Source organism: Mus pahari, chromosome 2 (genome assembly GCF_900095145.1).
Source record: "Mus pahari chromosome 2, PAHARI_EIJ_v1.1, whole genome shotgun sequence".
NCBI lineage: Eukaryota > Metazoa > Chordata > Mammalia > Rodentia > Muridae > Mus > Mus pahari.
In genome coordinates this window covers 115731358-115745763 of record NC_034591.1, presented here as the reverse complement: position 1 = coordinate 115745763, position 14406 = coordinate 115731358, and the positions used below count along the sequence as shown (strand labels likewise).

The following is a 14406-nucleotide window of genomic DNA, read 5'->3' as shown; positions in this document are numbered from 1 at the left end:
TAGTAATAAATATAGACCAGAGGAAATAAAATCATTTACTTTTCCTTGAGTTCAAAGTTCCTTGAAAATAGTTTTACCCTCCCCTCCCCCTTTCTTTCTTTCTTTCTTTCTTTCTTTCTTTCTTTCTTTCTTTCTTTCTTTCTTTCTTTCTTTCTTTCTTTCTTTCTTTCTTGCCTAAGGAGCTTCTTAAATGGTGCTTAGAGTCTTATTGAATGTGGTAAAGCAGCTGGTAAGGGCTGTAAAAAGTGGGCAAGAAGAAGGGAACAAATAGCCTTTTCCTTCTTTTTCTTTTGTTCTTTTTCTTTCTCTTTCTTCCTTTGTTCTTTGTTTTGTTTTATTTTAGTAAGTTAACATTGAAGAATGGCATAAATAGTAGGTGGAGAAGCTTCAAACAGTCATGGCTTCCATTATCATCTGTCGTTTATATGAGTATTGGCCAATGGTAATGTAAGGGCGCTTTTATTTCTGCAAGAGACAGCCCTGAAACCGTGTATCAAGGGAACAGATTCCTGGACATCAGAAGCATCTCATTTAGTGTTTGGGCTGGGAATGTGCAGAACCTTCTCAACCAAAGTTACTTGAGGTTCGCATGAGATGGCAGCAGTCTGTGATTACACTGTTACTATGTGAACCTGTAGAGGGTTGGGGACATGAAAAGGAGTCCAGGGAACTGGGAAACTAACAGGGAGAGCCTTGAGCCGGCAGGAGCCACGGGGTACTTGCGGACAAAGGGGCTTCCATCTTCAGTACATTGGATGTGTATCAGAGCCAGAGTTCCATAAATATGGGCTGTCTGCTCCCTCCCTCAGCGCAAGTTTGAAGTGGTGGGGATTGGTTGTATTTGCAGTAGGCAGGAGATGGATGAGACGGAAGCAGTCCATTCAGGTAGCATGGCACCTCACTAGCTAGAAAGTATAGCTAGAAAGCGTAGCTCACACAGTCTTCACTCTTCAAATGAACTATTGTTGGCTGATTGGGTACAAGATGAGCCACGTGGACATATTTTAGCTGGTGTCCTTGGCAGAAGTTTGGTGGAGTTGGTTTTTTTTTTTTTAACCACAGGGAGGGCCTCCTGTGTGGTTGGTTCCTTCTGTCTTTTTAATGAGTAAGTAGAGAGGGAGGGTAGAGAAGCCTTTAGTGCAGTAATATCAACAAATGGAGACTTCATTGGCTGAGTTCCTGACTCCCTAGGTGGAAATAGCACACACATACATTTCTGTTTCCATGTTAAAGACATCCACAGCACATTCTGGAAGGATTTGTCAGCCCATGAAAGACCAGTGTCTAGGAAAAGCTTTCCTGGGCCTTCAGTTCTCCAAGAGGTCTGGCTGCTAAGCCTTTCTCTTAATTAAAAATGTATTATTCTTGTTACCACTTGTCAAAATCCCAAAGTTCTCTTACCGCTGGACTTCTTTTAGGGGTTGTTTTATGAGGTTTCCAGACCTTTTGTGAATAGGAAATGGAATGAATGAGACAGTACAGAGGAAAGGAAGGGGTCTGGGGCCAGTGGGGTTCAACCCAATCTCACACTTGTTGACCTTCAGCAAAGGCTTGAGCCACTCCAATGAGAATGCAGTCATCTTTCCCTCAGATTGTGCTAGATGACATTGAAAAGGATAGGACCAAACCCTTGCCATGCATCACATGCAAAGGTTGTCTGCCAGAGGGTGCAGGAAGAGGGAAATGGACAAAACTGGCAGAAACCAACATCCTCTCCGCCTTCGGTGTCTTGAATGTCATGTCAGAAGTGAAAGGAAACAACATAAAAATGCATAAATTGGACTTTATCAAAATTAAAAATTTGTGTGCTTCATAGTACACCATCAAGAAAGTAGGAGACAGTCCAAATGAGTGTAAATATTTGCAGTTACAGCTGTTGAGACATTTGTATCCAGAAGAAGAAGAAAAAAGCAACAGTAAAACAATGCAGTTAAAATTAGGCAAAGGATTTGAGTAAGGAAGAAATTTCTCTAGGCACTTCTCTAAGGCAGATGCACAAATGGCCAGTCAGCCAGGAGAATACATTCAGCCCTGCTACTTAGCAGGTGTGAACTAAGGGGTTGGGGAGTGGGGGATAAGCTGTCCTTCCACATGAGTTGGTGAGTAATGAGAGAGCTACAATAGCAAGTGTTGGGGAGAAGGTGGGGAGGTTTCAGCAGCCCTTGTGGGATGTAACTCAGTGCTGGACTGGAACAAGTTAACTATGTAACCAGATTTGTATGGCCAGCCTAGAATCCAGGACTTGGGAGACAAAGAGGATGGTAATTCAAATCCTGCCAGCCAGCCAGCCAGCCAGAGATACAAACAAGTAAGTAAATAAAAATTAAAGTTACTATACAGCCCCACAGTTTTATTTCTTAATGTGTCTCCTGGCTGATTGATTTGCTTTTGTTTTTATTGGTTTGTTTATTTTTCAAAGAGAGAGGTGGTTGGGAGGTGGGTATGGGAGGAGGGGAGGGAATGAGTTGGATGATTGGGAATGAGATGGGGGAGAAACCATGATCAGTATAGGAAAAGAAATTACTTTAAATGTAAAACAATGAGGAGGGAGCAGTAGGAGTGGATGCCTGTGGTGGGTCAGTGACTGCAGGGAAGCTGCACCTGTAAGATCTCAAAAATCTGCTTCCCTAAACTAGACCTGCATCATGACAACCCAGCTGACCTGCCAACGTGGATGAAGGAAAGCTCACAAGGCCCCACCCTGAGATGAAGTCCGCTGAGACAGAGAGGATCAGTCTTCTCTAGGGATGGGTCCCCTGAGAGGTTGCCCACTCCCAAGTGGTCAAGTTTACATGCACATAAGAGCCATGCTAAGTGGACTCAGTAGACGTGCATATGTGCATATGTACATAGTAGTAATTAAAGAAAGACAGGTCAGGAATTTGAGAGGGAGTTAGGAGTGCATAGGAGGAGGGAGGAGACCCAACTGATATATAGTCTTTATACATAAAATTCTGAGAAAGAACTTTAAATGTGTTTAAATAGGTACATAAATGGGCATATCTGTAGCAGCAGAATTCATCGGTGCCAACAAGTGAAACAGCCCAAATTATTCAATAAGTAAATATTGGCTTTAAAAATGTGCTGCATAGCTCTTGCTCTCTACTCTCTTGCCCCTTACTCTCTCCACGTGGCCATGGCTGGCCGCTACTTCTCTACTCTCTACTTCTCTCTGCCTTTCTCTGCCTCTACTGCCCTCTTAACTCCTCTCCCCATGACCTAAATAAACTCTATTCCATGGTAAAAACAACAAAAAAGAAATGTGCTGCATAAATATAGTGGAATAGGATTGAGTCAGAACAAGCTGCAGCTTAGATATGTTAGCCTCTAAAACATGCTAAGTGAAAGAAACCACACAGCAGTGAGCTCATATTGTCTGATGGTATTTATGTGAAATGTACAGTACAGGCAAATGTCTGGGGCCTAGGAGCAGATAATAGGGCAGGAAGGAGGTAGGGAGTGGCTGTTGCTAGATACAGAGTTTCTATAGAGGTGGTACAATTATTTCTAAGGAGTCTGCAGTAATGGTTCTGTAACTCCAAATATACCCAAACTCATTGAGTTACATGCTTTAAGTGGGTGAACTCTTCAATATACGAAGCATGATTCTATGGAGCTGCAACAACAAAATCATGATCTTAAGCAATTACAAAAAGATCAGCACAGCGCTCCATGGACTTAGCTTATTAAGTATGTGCCAGCAAACTAGAGTACAGTTTATAATTTTGTTGTGATGGGTGGTTAGGGAGAGGGGCATATACCAGTAGACACTATTGTTGGCTCTTGCTACAAATGAAATCAAGTTTTAAAAGGCCAGGTAGGCAAATTTGGGATAGGACAAAACTGAGCTCAGAGGAGACTCAGAGACATGTGCATTCATGTGCCCCTTGTGTTAAATATTTAGTTGTAGCTTTTGTGGATGGAGGAATTGGTTTATATAGCAAAGCTGATGTGTAGGTTGGCAGGGCATGTTTGATTGGTGAGGTCTGTAGTCTGTCTCCTTAGTCAAGAATTCCTCTTCCTTTGGTCACCACAGGGACCCATAGCTGGAGGGTCACTGAAGTCTGCACACTGTTAATCTTGAGAAGTAGCCTTGTAGCAGGTGACAGGAATCATTTCAGTTTCCAGTCTTAGCTAGGCAGTGAACGAGGGGGTGTAAAGAGAACTCACTCATCCAAACTAACCCAAGAGGCCTGGGGATGAAGCTCAGGGGTAGGACACTCGCTCGCCCAGTATTCAGAAGGCCCAGGGTTCAAGCTCTAGCACTGACTGAAAAGAAAATCTTTTCCACCACCAATGTGGAAGTAAAGACGGTGGCTGGTGTATGTCAATGTCGGAAAAATAAATGGAACGGAAATAGCATAGCAAATGTCATTGGGAACGGAGGCATCACACCAGAGCAAATGTAAACGCATTGATAAGTACCATGTAGTGTCAGGAGTTAGCTCATATCTGTGTGTAATTATACTTTCCCTGGCACGTTGACTCCTTCATGTCTGCAACGCTACCACTGTTCTCATGGTAAATTATATTTAGTTTTTTTTACGTAGCAAGGATTATCAGAAAAGATTTAAATCAATTGGCTTTTCTGGAACATATCTGTCTGTGTTACACATAGACTACTAAAATTTAGTAGTACAAATTGTCTTCAGCAATATTTTCTCCTGGGGGTTTGCATAATGTTGGTCTTTACCTACAAGAATAAGAGAAAACAAATATTGAGTATATCACCATACAAAAATGAAATAGGATGAGGTATTTTCTGTCTTCTCATTGATAAATCTCCACAGCAGTTGTTAAGCATGGTGTGAGGTGCTCAGTATGTGAGAATGAGTGATCACTACCTCTAAGAGTATTCAGCCCGAGAATTAGAGTAAAACAAACTAGAATTTTATTGAGCATTTGACCTGGGGCCTGGCATAGTCTAGTGTACACTTGTAATCCCCGAATTTGGCAGTTGGCAACTGGAGGATCAGGAATTCAAGGTTATTCTTGGCTATGTGGAGTTCACAGCTACCTGGGCAAAGAAAGAGAGAGGGAGGAGGATGGGAAAGGAAGTGAAGAAAGGAAAGGAAAGAACCCATTGTTCCAAACTTTTCACAGGTTCATTTTGGGTAAATATGCTTGAGCATCCTAAAAACCAGCATGGGGAGCATTTCTCACGTTAATGGTCCACTCTGTCCTCACGATCACCTGTGACCAGTTTATGTCATGCCGAGTCTTGGTTGCCTCTATCAGAAGCTCATGTGACCGCTGTCTTTCAGCCTGTCTTTTTTTCCCTGGAGCTTGAAATGAACTGAAGTAGATGAGTTTGCGTTTTCTTTCTTAGCCCCTTTGTCAGAAGCCAAGAAAGCAGCGCAAAGCTAATGTCCCTTCTACTCTCTTGATGAAATATGGACGATGCTGTCCAGAGGTGTGCCTGGGCTACATGGTGGCTGGGTAGGGAATGACTCGGGGAGCCAGAAGCCAGCCTCAGCTGAGGTCCCTGGTGGCCGTGCAGCTCTCCCACGACAGCAGAGCCGATGGCAAGCTGTGAATCTGGTCCTGAGTGGTGCTTACTACTCATGAGTGTATGCGGCCTCTAACAACCGCCTGTCAGCAGATCCCTACAGTCCACAAAATACAAACCTCCTAAAAGGTGTAAGAGGTCGTGAGGCAACACTCAGCCTTCCTTGGCTCCCATGCATCTCCCAGGATTGAATTGTTGGCCTCTGAAGAGTCATTCCAGAGATTCCCACTGGGGTTCCACTGCCAACCTCTTCTTCCATCCAGACCTAAGCATTTTCTTCAGACAGTGGGATATTTGAATGTATTCAGTTACATAGTACATAGGGAAGGCCGGTGAGATGCAGAGCAGTGACCACAAAAATGTGACCTGTGATGTCTAGGGAGGGGTGGGGTGAGCGGGTACTGTGCCAGCCAACGCAGCACGGTGGCAACAAGAGCATGTGATGCTTTCAGAAGAAGGAAAGGTGGTGTCGGTTAAATGAACAAATAATTGTTGCTTGTTAAGGTTTTGGGTATCAGGACCTAAGTCTTCTCTCTCCGTCCTCGCGCTGATTCCAAGTTGAAGTGGAAATAAACACTTGGAGGGAAACCGTTTTTTTTTTATTCATGAGTTCATCTAAAAAACAAAAAAAGAACAAAAACAAAAACAAACAAACAAACAAGCCCCAAAACCAGGCAGGCAGCAAGCATTGTGGTGAGCTGTGAGTGTTGCATTGGTAAGTTGAGGATGCTTGACTAGATGGAGTGCCATGACTGCTGATAAGACCTTTATGTCCTCAGTAGCCAGTGGATGACAGTGCAGGTTAGGTTCAGGCAGTCAGCAGGCACAGCTGATACTGTTTTCCTAGGGAAGGAAAGCTTAGTATCATTGATTGGTTGATTCTGAGTTTCTCGGAATGTGTCTTTTGGTAGATCAGTGTGTGCCGAGATGTTTAGCCTAAAAAATTTTATGTCTGACATTACTTATACACATAAGAGATACAGTGGGAATTCGAGTGTCCAAATTATAGGAATGGTTAAAGTTAGATGCAGAAGATCATTCCACGTTCCCTATCAATAGGTGAAAGTTTTGGAGACTAGTTGATAATTTGAGTTTTGTTTTGTTTCACAAAAGGACACTATGACTAGAGAGATGACCCAGTGGGTAGGAGGACATGCTGCTCTTGCAGAGGAACAAGGCTCACTTCCCAGCACCCACGTGGTAGCTTAGCTCATCAACAACCTAACTCCAGTGTCATGGGATCTTGTCACCCTCTTCTGATCTGCAGGCACCAGACACCCACATGGTACACATGTATACATGCAGATAAAACAAACACATTAAAACTTACAAAGCAAAATGGCATTAAATGTAACAATTATAGTTCCTCATACCTTTTAGTTTATCTAAAGTTATACACTTATATATACTTTAGGCTATTTATTCTCAGTATTTTCCAAAATTTTCTGTATGTACACACATTTATACACACATGCATATATGTTCTAATAAAACTAGGAGGATACTTCAGTTAGCTTCTCATCAAATAGCTAGAGAAAATAGTGTGGTAGGGATTCTTCTAAAAGCATTCAGAAAGGCATCTTTAATAAATTCTGCCTTTGCTCTTAGATTGCGTGAGGATTTTGGTGCTGGTGAAGTAGTCTTTCAGTTCTAAGATTATTAGTGATTTGTAACTGCTCATGCACAAACCTAAACCTTTGTTGGGTCCAGTGGAATTTTATCCTCTGTGCCTAGTGAGTGCCCCTCTGCTGTTGGCTTCACAAATTTCCCTATTGATAGTCTTGTTCTCTGGTTTATTTCCTTTCCTTGCAAGGTGGATATTTCTGCTACCATTTCATTTTTACTTTTTCTTTGTGAGAGCAAAAGTAACTCACTGGTATTTTCAAGTTGTTAGATTTTCTGCAAAAAAATTTTTAAAAAACATAGGGAGACCTCATTGCCTGTTGGAGGCATTACTCTCTGGCATGTTCACTCTGAATCTCTGTGATTTGATGGTTTGGGATGTACTCGCTGTGGATTGGTTATGTTGTGAAGGAGGGGCCAGGAGCATCACAGTCTATGGATGTGGTACATGAAAAGGCATCTCACTAGTGGGATTAAAATACAAGACATCTGAACGTGTGTGTGTGTGTGTGTGTGTGTGTGTGTGTGTGTGTGTGTGTACATGGACATACATATATATCTGTTCAAACCAAGAAGAGGCAGCAGAGTAAGTTACAGACTATTTCCTCCCTTTCCGTGAAGGGAGTATGCCTGAGAACGAGCCAGAACTCTTGTTCACTCCACATTTCTGTTGGATGAAATCTAAGGTTATGGAAGTGACTGTAAAAATAATTTGTCTGAGGGAAATGTGGATAGAAAAAATATTTGAGACTATGGCTAGCCTCCTCCCTGTGCACCACATGACTCAGATCAAAGCATCTCCTGACTTGATCCTAGTGGCCAGATCATTACTTATCGATTGGAACCCCACTGGAGCATTAACCCCTTCCTGCCCACATTTACTCTGTGTTAACTTTGCTGTCAGTAACTTGAGGAATACACACCTCCCATAACCGCAAGTTAATTCTAAGTTAATCGACATACTTGCCCTGAAAAATATTTGTTAGTATTGCACATTTTTTATTTTAATAGTTTTTCCTGGACAAAATTCATTTTATACTGAGAGGACAAGACAATTAAATTTTGTGAAAGCCATTTCCGTAGAGTGGAGAGGAAGAAGCATGAAATGTCCTGTGTGGAAAATATGAGAGCCACAGATTCATACAGACTCTCCAGTTGTGTTTTGTACACTCTGTATGGCCACTTTGCAGCAGCTTTTGCTGTCTGAGTAGAGCGCTTTGCTTCAAACAAAACCCTGTCAGACATTTTTCGCACATGGAGGTATGTTTCTAACATCAGGTAATTATACTTAAATGTGTTTAGAACATAATCTCACAGCTCATAGTTTAACTCTTGCTTAAAAGAAAAGAGAAAAAAGAAAGGAAAAAAAATCATCAGAATTAATTAGATTCCTTGGGGAATGACAATGTGAGGTTTGTCACGTGCCCTCCTGGGCCACGTGGACTCTCCAGGCTGGGTTTTACTCATTCTCTGTCTTGTGTGTTTTCTTGCAGCTTGTCCCACGAGGAGCACCCCCACAGCCACCCTCTCTATGGACATGGCGTATGCAAGTGGCCGGGCTGTGAGGCGGTTTGTGACGACTTCGCAGCCTTTCTAAAGTAAGGATCATCTGCCTTGTCCTCTCTTGTCACACAGCTGTCCCTCCTGCTGTCCCCCTTCACCCATTAGGTTGTCTTCCTGTTGGAGACTGTCATACAGCCCTTCAGAGGGTGGCTTCTGAGTCACCATCACAGGAACTTAGATCATCCCTGGAGGGTTGCCCTGCCATGGGAAGGAGTCTTAAAGGGAAGGTACCAATGACCAGTCAGTTTGCGAGACTAACTCTGATACAGAGAGAAGCCCACTGTGAACCTTTAATTCTTTAGCTCTCCCTGGCATTGCACATATCCCAATCTAACTTTAAAAAATTTGGTGTCAGTGACTGGTCCTTTGTAGGTTAGTGTCTGTGCCCCTTCCTGAGACAGTGCCACCATTTTGGTTTCTTACCTCTCTGTATTGGGTGGCTTCTGTTTAGATCATTCTCCTCTCAGGAAGAAGTGAGTAGAATACGATGTAAACTTGGGCTGTCTCATCCTAAGCTGTGGAGCTGATAGTCGCTGCCAAAACAGGCTGCGAGGCTTCTCCATTTGAAGTGGATCTCTCTGCCTCACAACTCTTGTGTTCCCTTAACCTCTCCCGTGCTGTCAGGTCAGTTAAAAATCTGACCAGCTTCCCTGTGTTCTTGCCATCACTTACAAACAATGCTGAATCCTTGACCAGTGTACTGAATACAGTCGTCTAAGTGTGCTGTTGCTGTAAAGACATACCATGACTAAGGCAACTCTTAAATGAAAGCCTGTAATTGGGGCTGGCTCATAATTGTAGAGGTTAATCTATGATCATAATGGCAGACAGCAAACAGGCATGGTGCTGGAGCAGTAGCTGAGACCCTTCTATGCTGATCTGCAGGTGGCAGACACAGAGAGAGGCACTGAGCCTACTGTGGGCTTTTGAAACCTCAGAGCCCACCCCCCAGTGACACATCTCCTCCAGCTAGGCCACACCTTCCAATATTTCTCAAAAAATTCCAGTAACTGGGGACTAAACATCGAAATCTATGAACCTAAGAGGGCCATTCTCATTTAGGCTACCACAAAAGTACCATCTTCTATTTAGCATGCATCACATATAGCTTCTGTACTTTAAGGCACATGATGGTTTCTCTAGGGTGAGAGCATCCTTTATGGTTATCTTTATGGACCAGACACGAACACTGTAATACAGCCACCCCTAGAGATGCTTGTAGTATTGCCTGCAGGAAGTTTTCCGTAAATATTTTATTATGACAGCAATGCTATAAGAGGCTTTGAAATTACTATATAGCTTCTCATATTGTATCCTTCACTTCAAGATTATTCTGTGGTCAGTGCACACATAGGCCATGTCCCAAGAAGTTAGGAAGTCTCAACATCTAGAGCAGCAACAGTCCTCACCAACTGCATCATTAGCATTTAGATAAGTGGGCACTATCTTTGTCCTCTGTGTGGCTCCCTCATGGAATCTGTTTTGTTACCATCCTGATCTTGGCCTAATGGCATTTATCCAATGAAAGGAAAGAACTTCCCAGGCTGCACTCAGAAACTCTGATTTCCCTGGCTATGCCAGTGCTAAGTAAATACGTTACTGATTTCACTCTCTTGTAGAGTGGCTGACAAGCATCGGTCAACATGATTTATGTTTATAAAATCTTGAATTATAAAATTGTTGTCATCACTCGTGTGACATGTCTCATCAGCTCTAGGGACAGAAAAGGCATTGCCAGTTCCCCCACTGTGACCCATTTAAAAACTTTCATTAATGGTCAAAGTATTCCTATCCTATTCATCTTCATGTCATAGGTTCACGTGCTATGAGCTGGCAGCTAAGCTAGGGCGAGGCCTCAGGATATAGGAAGAACGAATAATTCAAACCACTTCTAAGGTCAGAGAGGGAAAAAAAACAAGCAGAGATCTTTTGAATGGAAGCCTAGATTTACCTCCTACAAACAAGAAGCCCGCTCACCGCTCAGGATGTCAGGAGCCTGACTCTGAGCTGGAAACCCTCTCTCCAGCCTTTATTGTGGTTTTGCTCATGGCATGACATGCTCCTGGTTCCTGTTTGCTCGGCGGAACTGGAGTGCCTGCTATCAACTTGCAATATAGCTTGCTTATTTCCTACTGTTTGCTTATGTGCCAGCATTTTTCAGAAGACTTTGTTTGCAAGTTGTACAAGCCTGACTTGAGTTGATATAAGAAAAAGAATAGAGGCAGTGGGTGAAAATGAGCTGGTATAGACCGGAACTCCTGCAGCGTAGCTAGCGCCAGGCATGCCGTTTGGCGTTCCCATTAGCTCTGATTTTTCTCTCTATTGCCTTCATCCTTGGGACTTTTCTAATTGGAATTGGAGAAAACAGGTTTGTATGTTACGGCATTACCCCTCCCGAGATGCAGGTTTTTCTCCTGTCTTCTTAGCCTTGTGTAGAGACCACCACCCATCCAGATTAAGCTCGTCGCTCTAGTTTTGAGCCAAACTCCATTCCATTTCTGTCTCCAGAGCAAAGGGACTCATACACATGATGTGTCTGGGAATGGGGATGAGAGACTTGGACCCAGAAAACAAAAGTGAGCATTCCTGTGGCAGAAGCCCGATTTAGGATCTCCTCCCCCCCCCCCTTTGCAGCAAGATTTTAATGCTGAGAGATTCAGACTTATCTTTAGGTTCAGGATCTTCCCTAATGAAGTGGAAAACAAGGAGGTTTGGAGACTTAGAGTAGCACATCTCTGCTCAGTCCCAAAGAGAAATCTCCGCTCTAGGTAAACTCTTGCAGTTCCAATGAAAGCCACGTGGTTTCCTTGAATTCTAACACTGTTATGAGAGAATAATAGTTCAAGCATTTCTCCTCACATTACTGGGTGAATGGTTCTGGAAGAGTCTCCTCTGCTCCCCTTGACCATAAGCCCTCCTCCATTCTTACTTGTGGTGTAAGAAAATTGACACTAGTCACTTCTTAATTAATTCAATGGTCTTAAATATGTAATGGGCATGGTTTCAGATATGTAACTATATATATATTAATACACATTAATTTAATCCTCACAGTTGCCTGGGAAAATGTCATAGTAGCGTTTTGAATCCTCAGTTAAAGTAGTTGGGAGCAGAGAGTTTGAGTGATTGACCCAAGCTCACCCAGCTACCGTGAGCTCTGGTCTCAGAGTCTTCCACTGTGCCACTGTGCCGTCTGGGAGAAGTTTGTTTAAATGAGTGAATTGCTTTCTACTTGCTTTGAAGGCAGATCAGGAATGGAGCTCCTCTTAGCGCCGTCCGGGTAGGTTTCTTGGATCTCAGTCCCTTTCACCATTTGTGCCCCAGTGTATGAATGATCTCTTAGAATTGTCAGACTCCAAAGGCAGGTCGTGGGAAGTGCCCTTATTCGGTACTTACAAACTCCGGCACTTCTCCACGTAAGTGTATCTTAGGAGCAGTCATTTTAAATATCCAGACATCCCCAGCCTCGTGATTAGAGAAGGCACTGATGACTGTCTTCTGAAATAATGTAAAAATGTTGCTTACAGTCTGGTCCTGAGGGTGGTATCGGGAGTCAGCACATCAGACGATGCAGGCCTGAGTCCTGTCCCCCATCACTCTAAAACAGGCAGAGTCCAAGTGAGGAAGAAGCATGCCTATGCCCCTCATACCAGCCAGCAAATGGCCTCTGACCTAGGGTCACAGTTTAGGCTCTACCCCATATTTCCAGCTGAACACTGCCTTGTGCCCCCTCGATTCTGTTGGCTAGGTAGCCCCGGGGAATATGCATGCACGGGAGGGCCTGTGATTCCCCCCAACGCCCACAGGTTTTACACTCCTGGCTCTGGGCTTCTCCAACCTAGCATTGCAGTTTGGTGTCTGAAAGGAACATGATGCCTAGTTCTTGTTTTCCAGCAGTGTGTGACTCCAGGTAGTAGGTGTGATCGTCACAGGGCTCGGAAGAAGTGTTTCAGGATACGGCTCCAGTTAGACAGTCGCCTTCGAAGGGGAGAGAAGGCTCAAGGGCAAAGGCAGAGTGTGTTTTTCTCTTCTTGATGAAGAAGTATTAGAGTTGATGGTGGAAAATGAAAAGCAGAGACTTGACACGAAACCTTCACCACAGGGTTTGTTCCCAAGTCGAGGGTGACCACAGGACCTTTTATTTCAGAGATATACACAACCAAAATGTATGCTGTTGTCTTTCCCTCTGACCTGCAGAGACCCTGCCCGTCCCTGTTTCTTCCCTCACACAAGTTGACCGTTTAGTTCTGGGCACTGCCTTCTCTCTTTCTTAAATCTCCCCACCCAGAGTTGTCATGTGACTGGTATTTTGGGCGTTTACTGATGCCAGCAGGTGTTTGTGTTTGCTCTGATGGCATCTTACTGGCCATTGTTCCAAATCCTTTAACAACTGGGAACAAAAGCCAGGTCACGGCCTTCTGAGAGGGGACGCTGTTCTACTCTGCTGTCTTTCCATCCACTCTGTCTGTTTCCAGGTCAGTCAGTATATTCGTCTTCACCGCAAGGCAAGGACGTGGAGCTAGGATCACTCCCCTTAACGACACAAACAACAACAAACAAACAGAGCCAACAGCTCCCATTAGGCTTCGGAGAGCTAGAGAGTGGATGGGAAAACTCTCAGCCAACATCACACTCCCCATTGTCTAACTGGAGTCTATGGTCAGACCAGGCTGCAGGTACCAAGTGCTTGGACACAGATTTTCCATTAATCACCCACTCCTACGCACCCCGCCTTGCTTTGGAGGTGGAACACAGGGCCTGGTGTATGCTGGGCCAGCACCCTGTGAGACCCTGAATGACACCCCAGCCTCCGAATTTGTCTTATGTATGATTTGATCACTTTATATCCTTGCATAGTATTCCATTTGAAAAGGGTCCCCCCCACACTTTGATTACTTTTCATGCGGAAAAGTTCCATACAGACAAAGGCAAACAAAATAAACACGCCTTTACAGGTTAGTCAGATGTGTGTAGTTTATGAAAGCCAAAAGATGTTTTCTGCAGCTTCCTAATGGGAGACACGAGAATGGCACGGAAGAGAATGGCCACAGATAGAACTCAGACCCTTTCCAGGTTGGGGGCTGCAGATAGAACCAGAGGGCGCTTTGGTAAATTGCTTTAAACAGTTTTGGTTTGTTGGTCTTTTTTGTCTTTTTCTTTCTTTTCTTTTCTTTTCGTTTCGTTTTGTTTCTTTTCTTTTTTTAGTGAATTTTACTTTTTAAAACTTGGGAGAGAGTTTCATGTGAAAGAAACCAAGTGTGTTCTGTACTGTTTTCACAAGTGTTTTTATCATGGTAACATCTTGTTTACTTTAGTTCCCTGCCTAAAACTACTTGGAACATGTTAAGAAAACATTTCAAGAAACCCCCAACAAAGAGGCCTTTGTTTCACAGCCCTGGAGAGGCTGCACGCCTCACAAAGGTGTTAACTTCCAGCCCCTTAAGCACTTCCACACGAAATTCCAGCAACTGTGTATGTGGTTTTGGAAAAACAAGGCGATGCTAAAGGAACCAGGTATATGCTAATACATGTCTAGGGAGGCCGGATACCATAAATTGTTTCAGACCCATTTGTGGCTCTGCAGCTTGCCCGCCTGAATGTACTGCAGGGAAATTACCCCCAGTTAGCTTAGGAGGCAGCAGAAGGAGGGGGATAGCCGCCCTTAAGTTGGGTGCAAATTGAGGACCGGCCTCACTGCTGCAGTCCTTTCG

At 43.7% G+C, this 14406-nt stretch overlaps 1 protein-coding gene across 17 annotated transcripts in view; it reads left to right on the top strand.

Annotated features, from left to right (window-relative positions):
- Positions 1-14406, top strand: part of Foxp1 (forkhead box P1) — a 591308-nt gene that overhangs the window by 534460 nt on the left and 42442 nt on the right. For all 17 annotated transcript variants that reach the window (XM_029535519.1, XM_029535518.1, XM_029535517.1 and 14 more), the window contains one exon: positions 8626-8730. In XM_029535519.1, coding sequence (XP_029391379.1) covers positions 8626-8730 — 105 coding nt within the window. The remainder of the gene's footprint in view (positions 1-8625; positions 8731-14406) is intronic.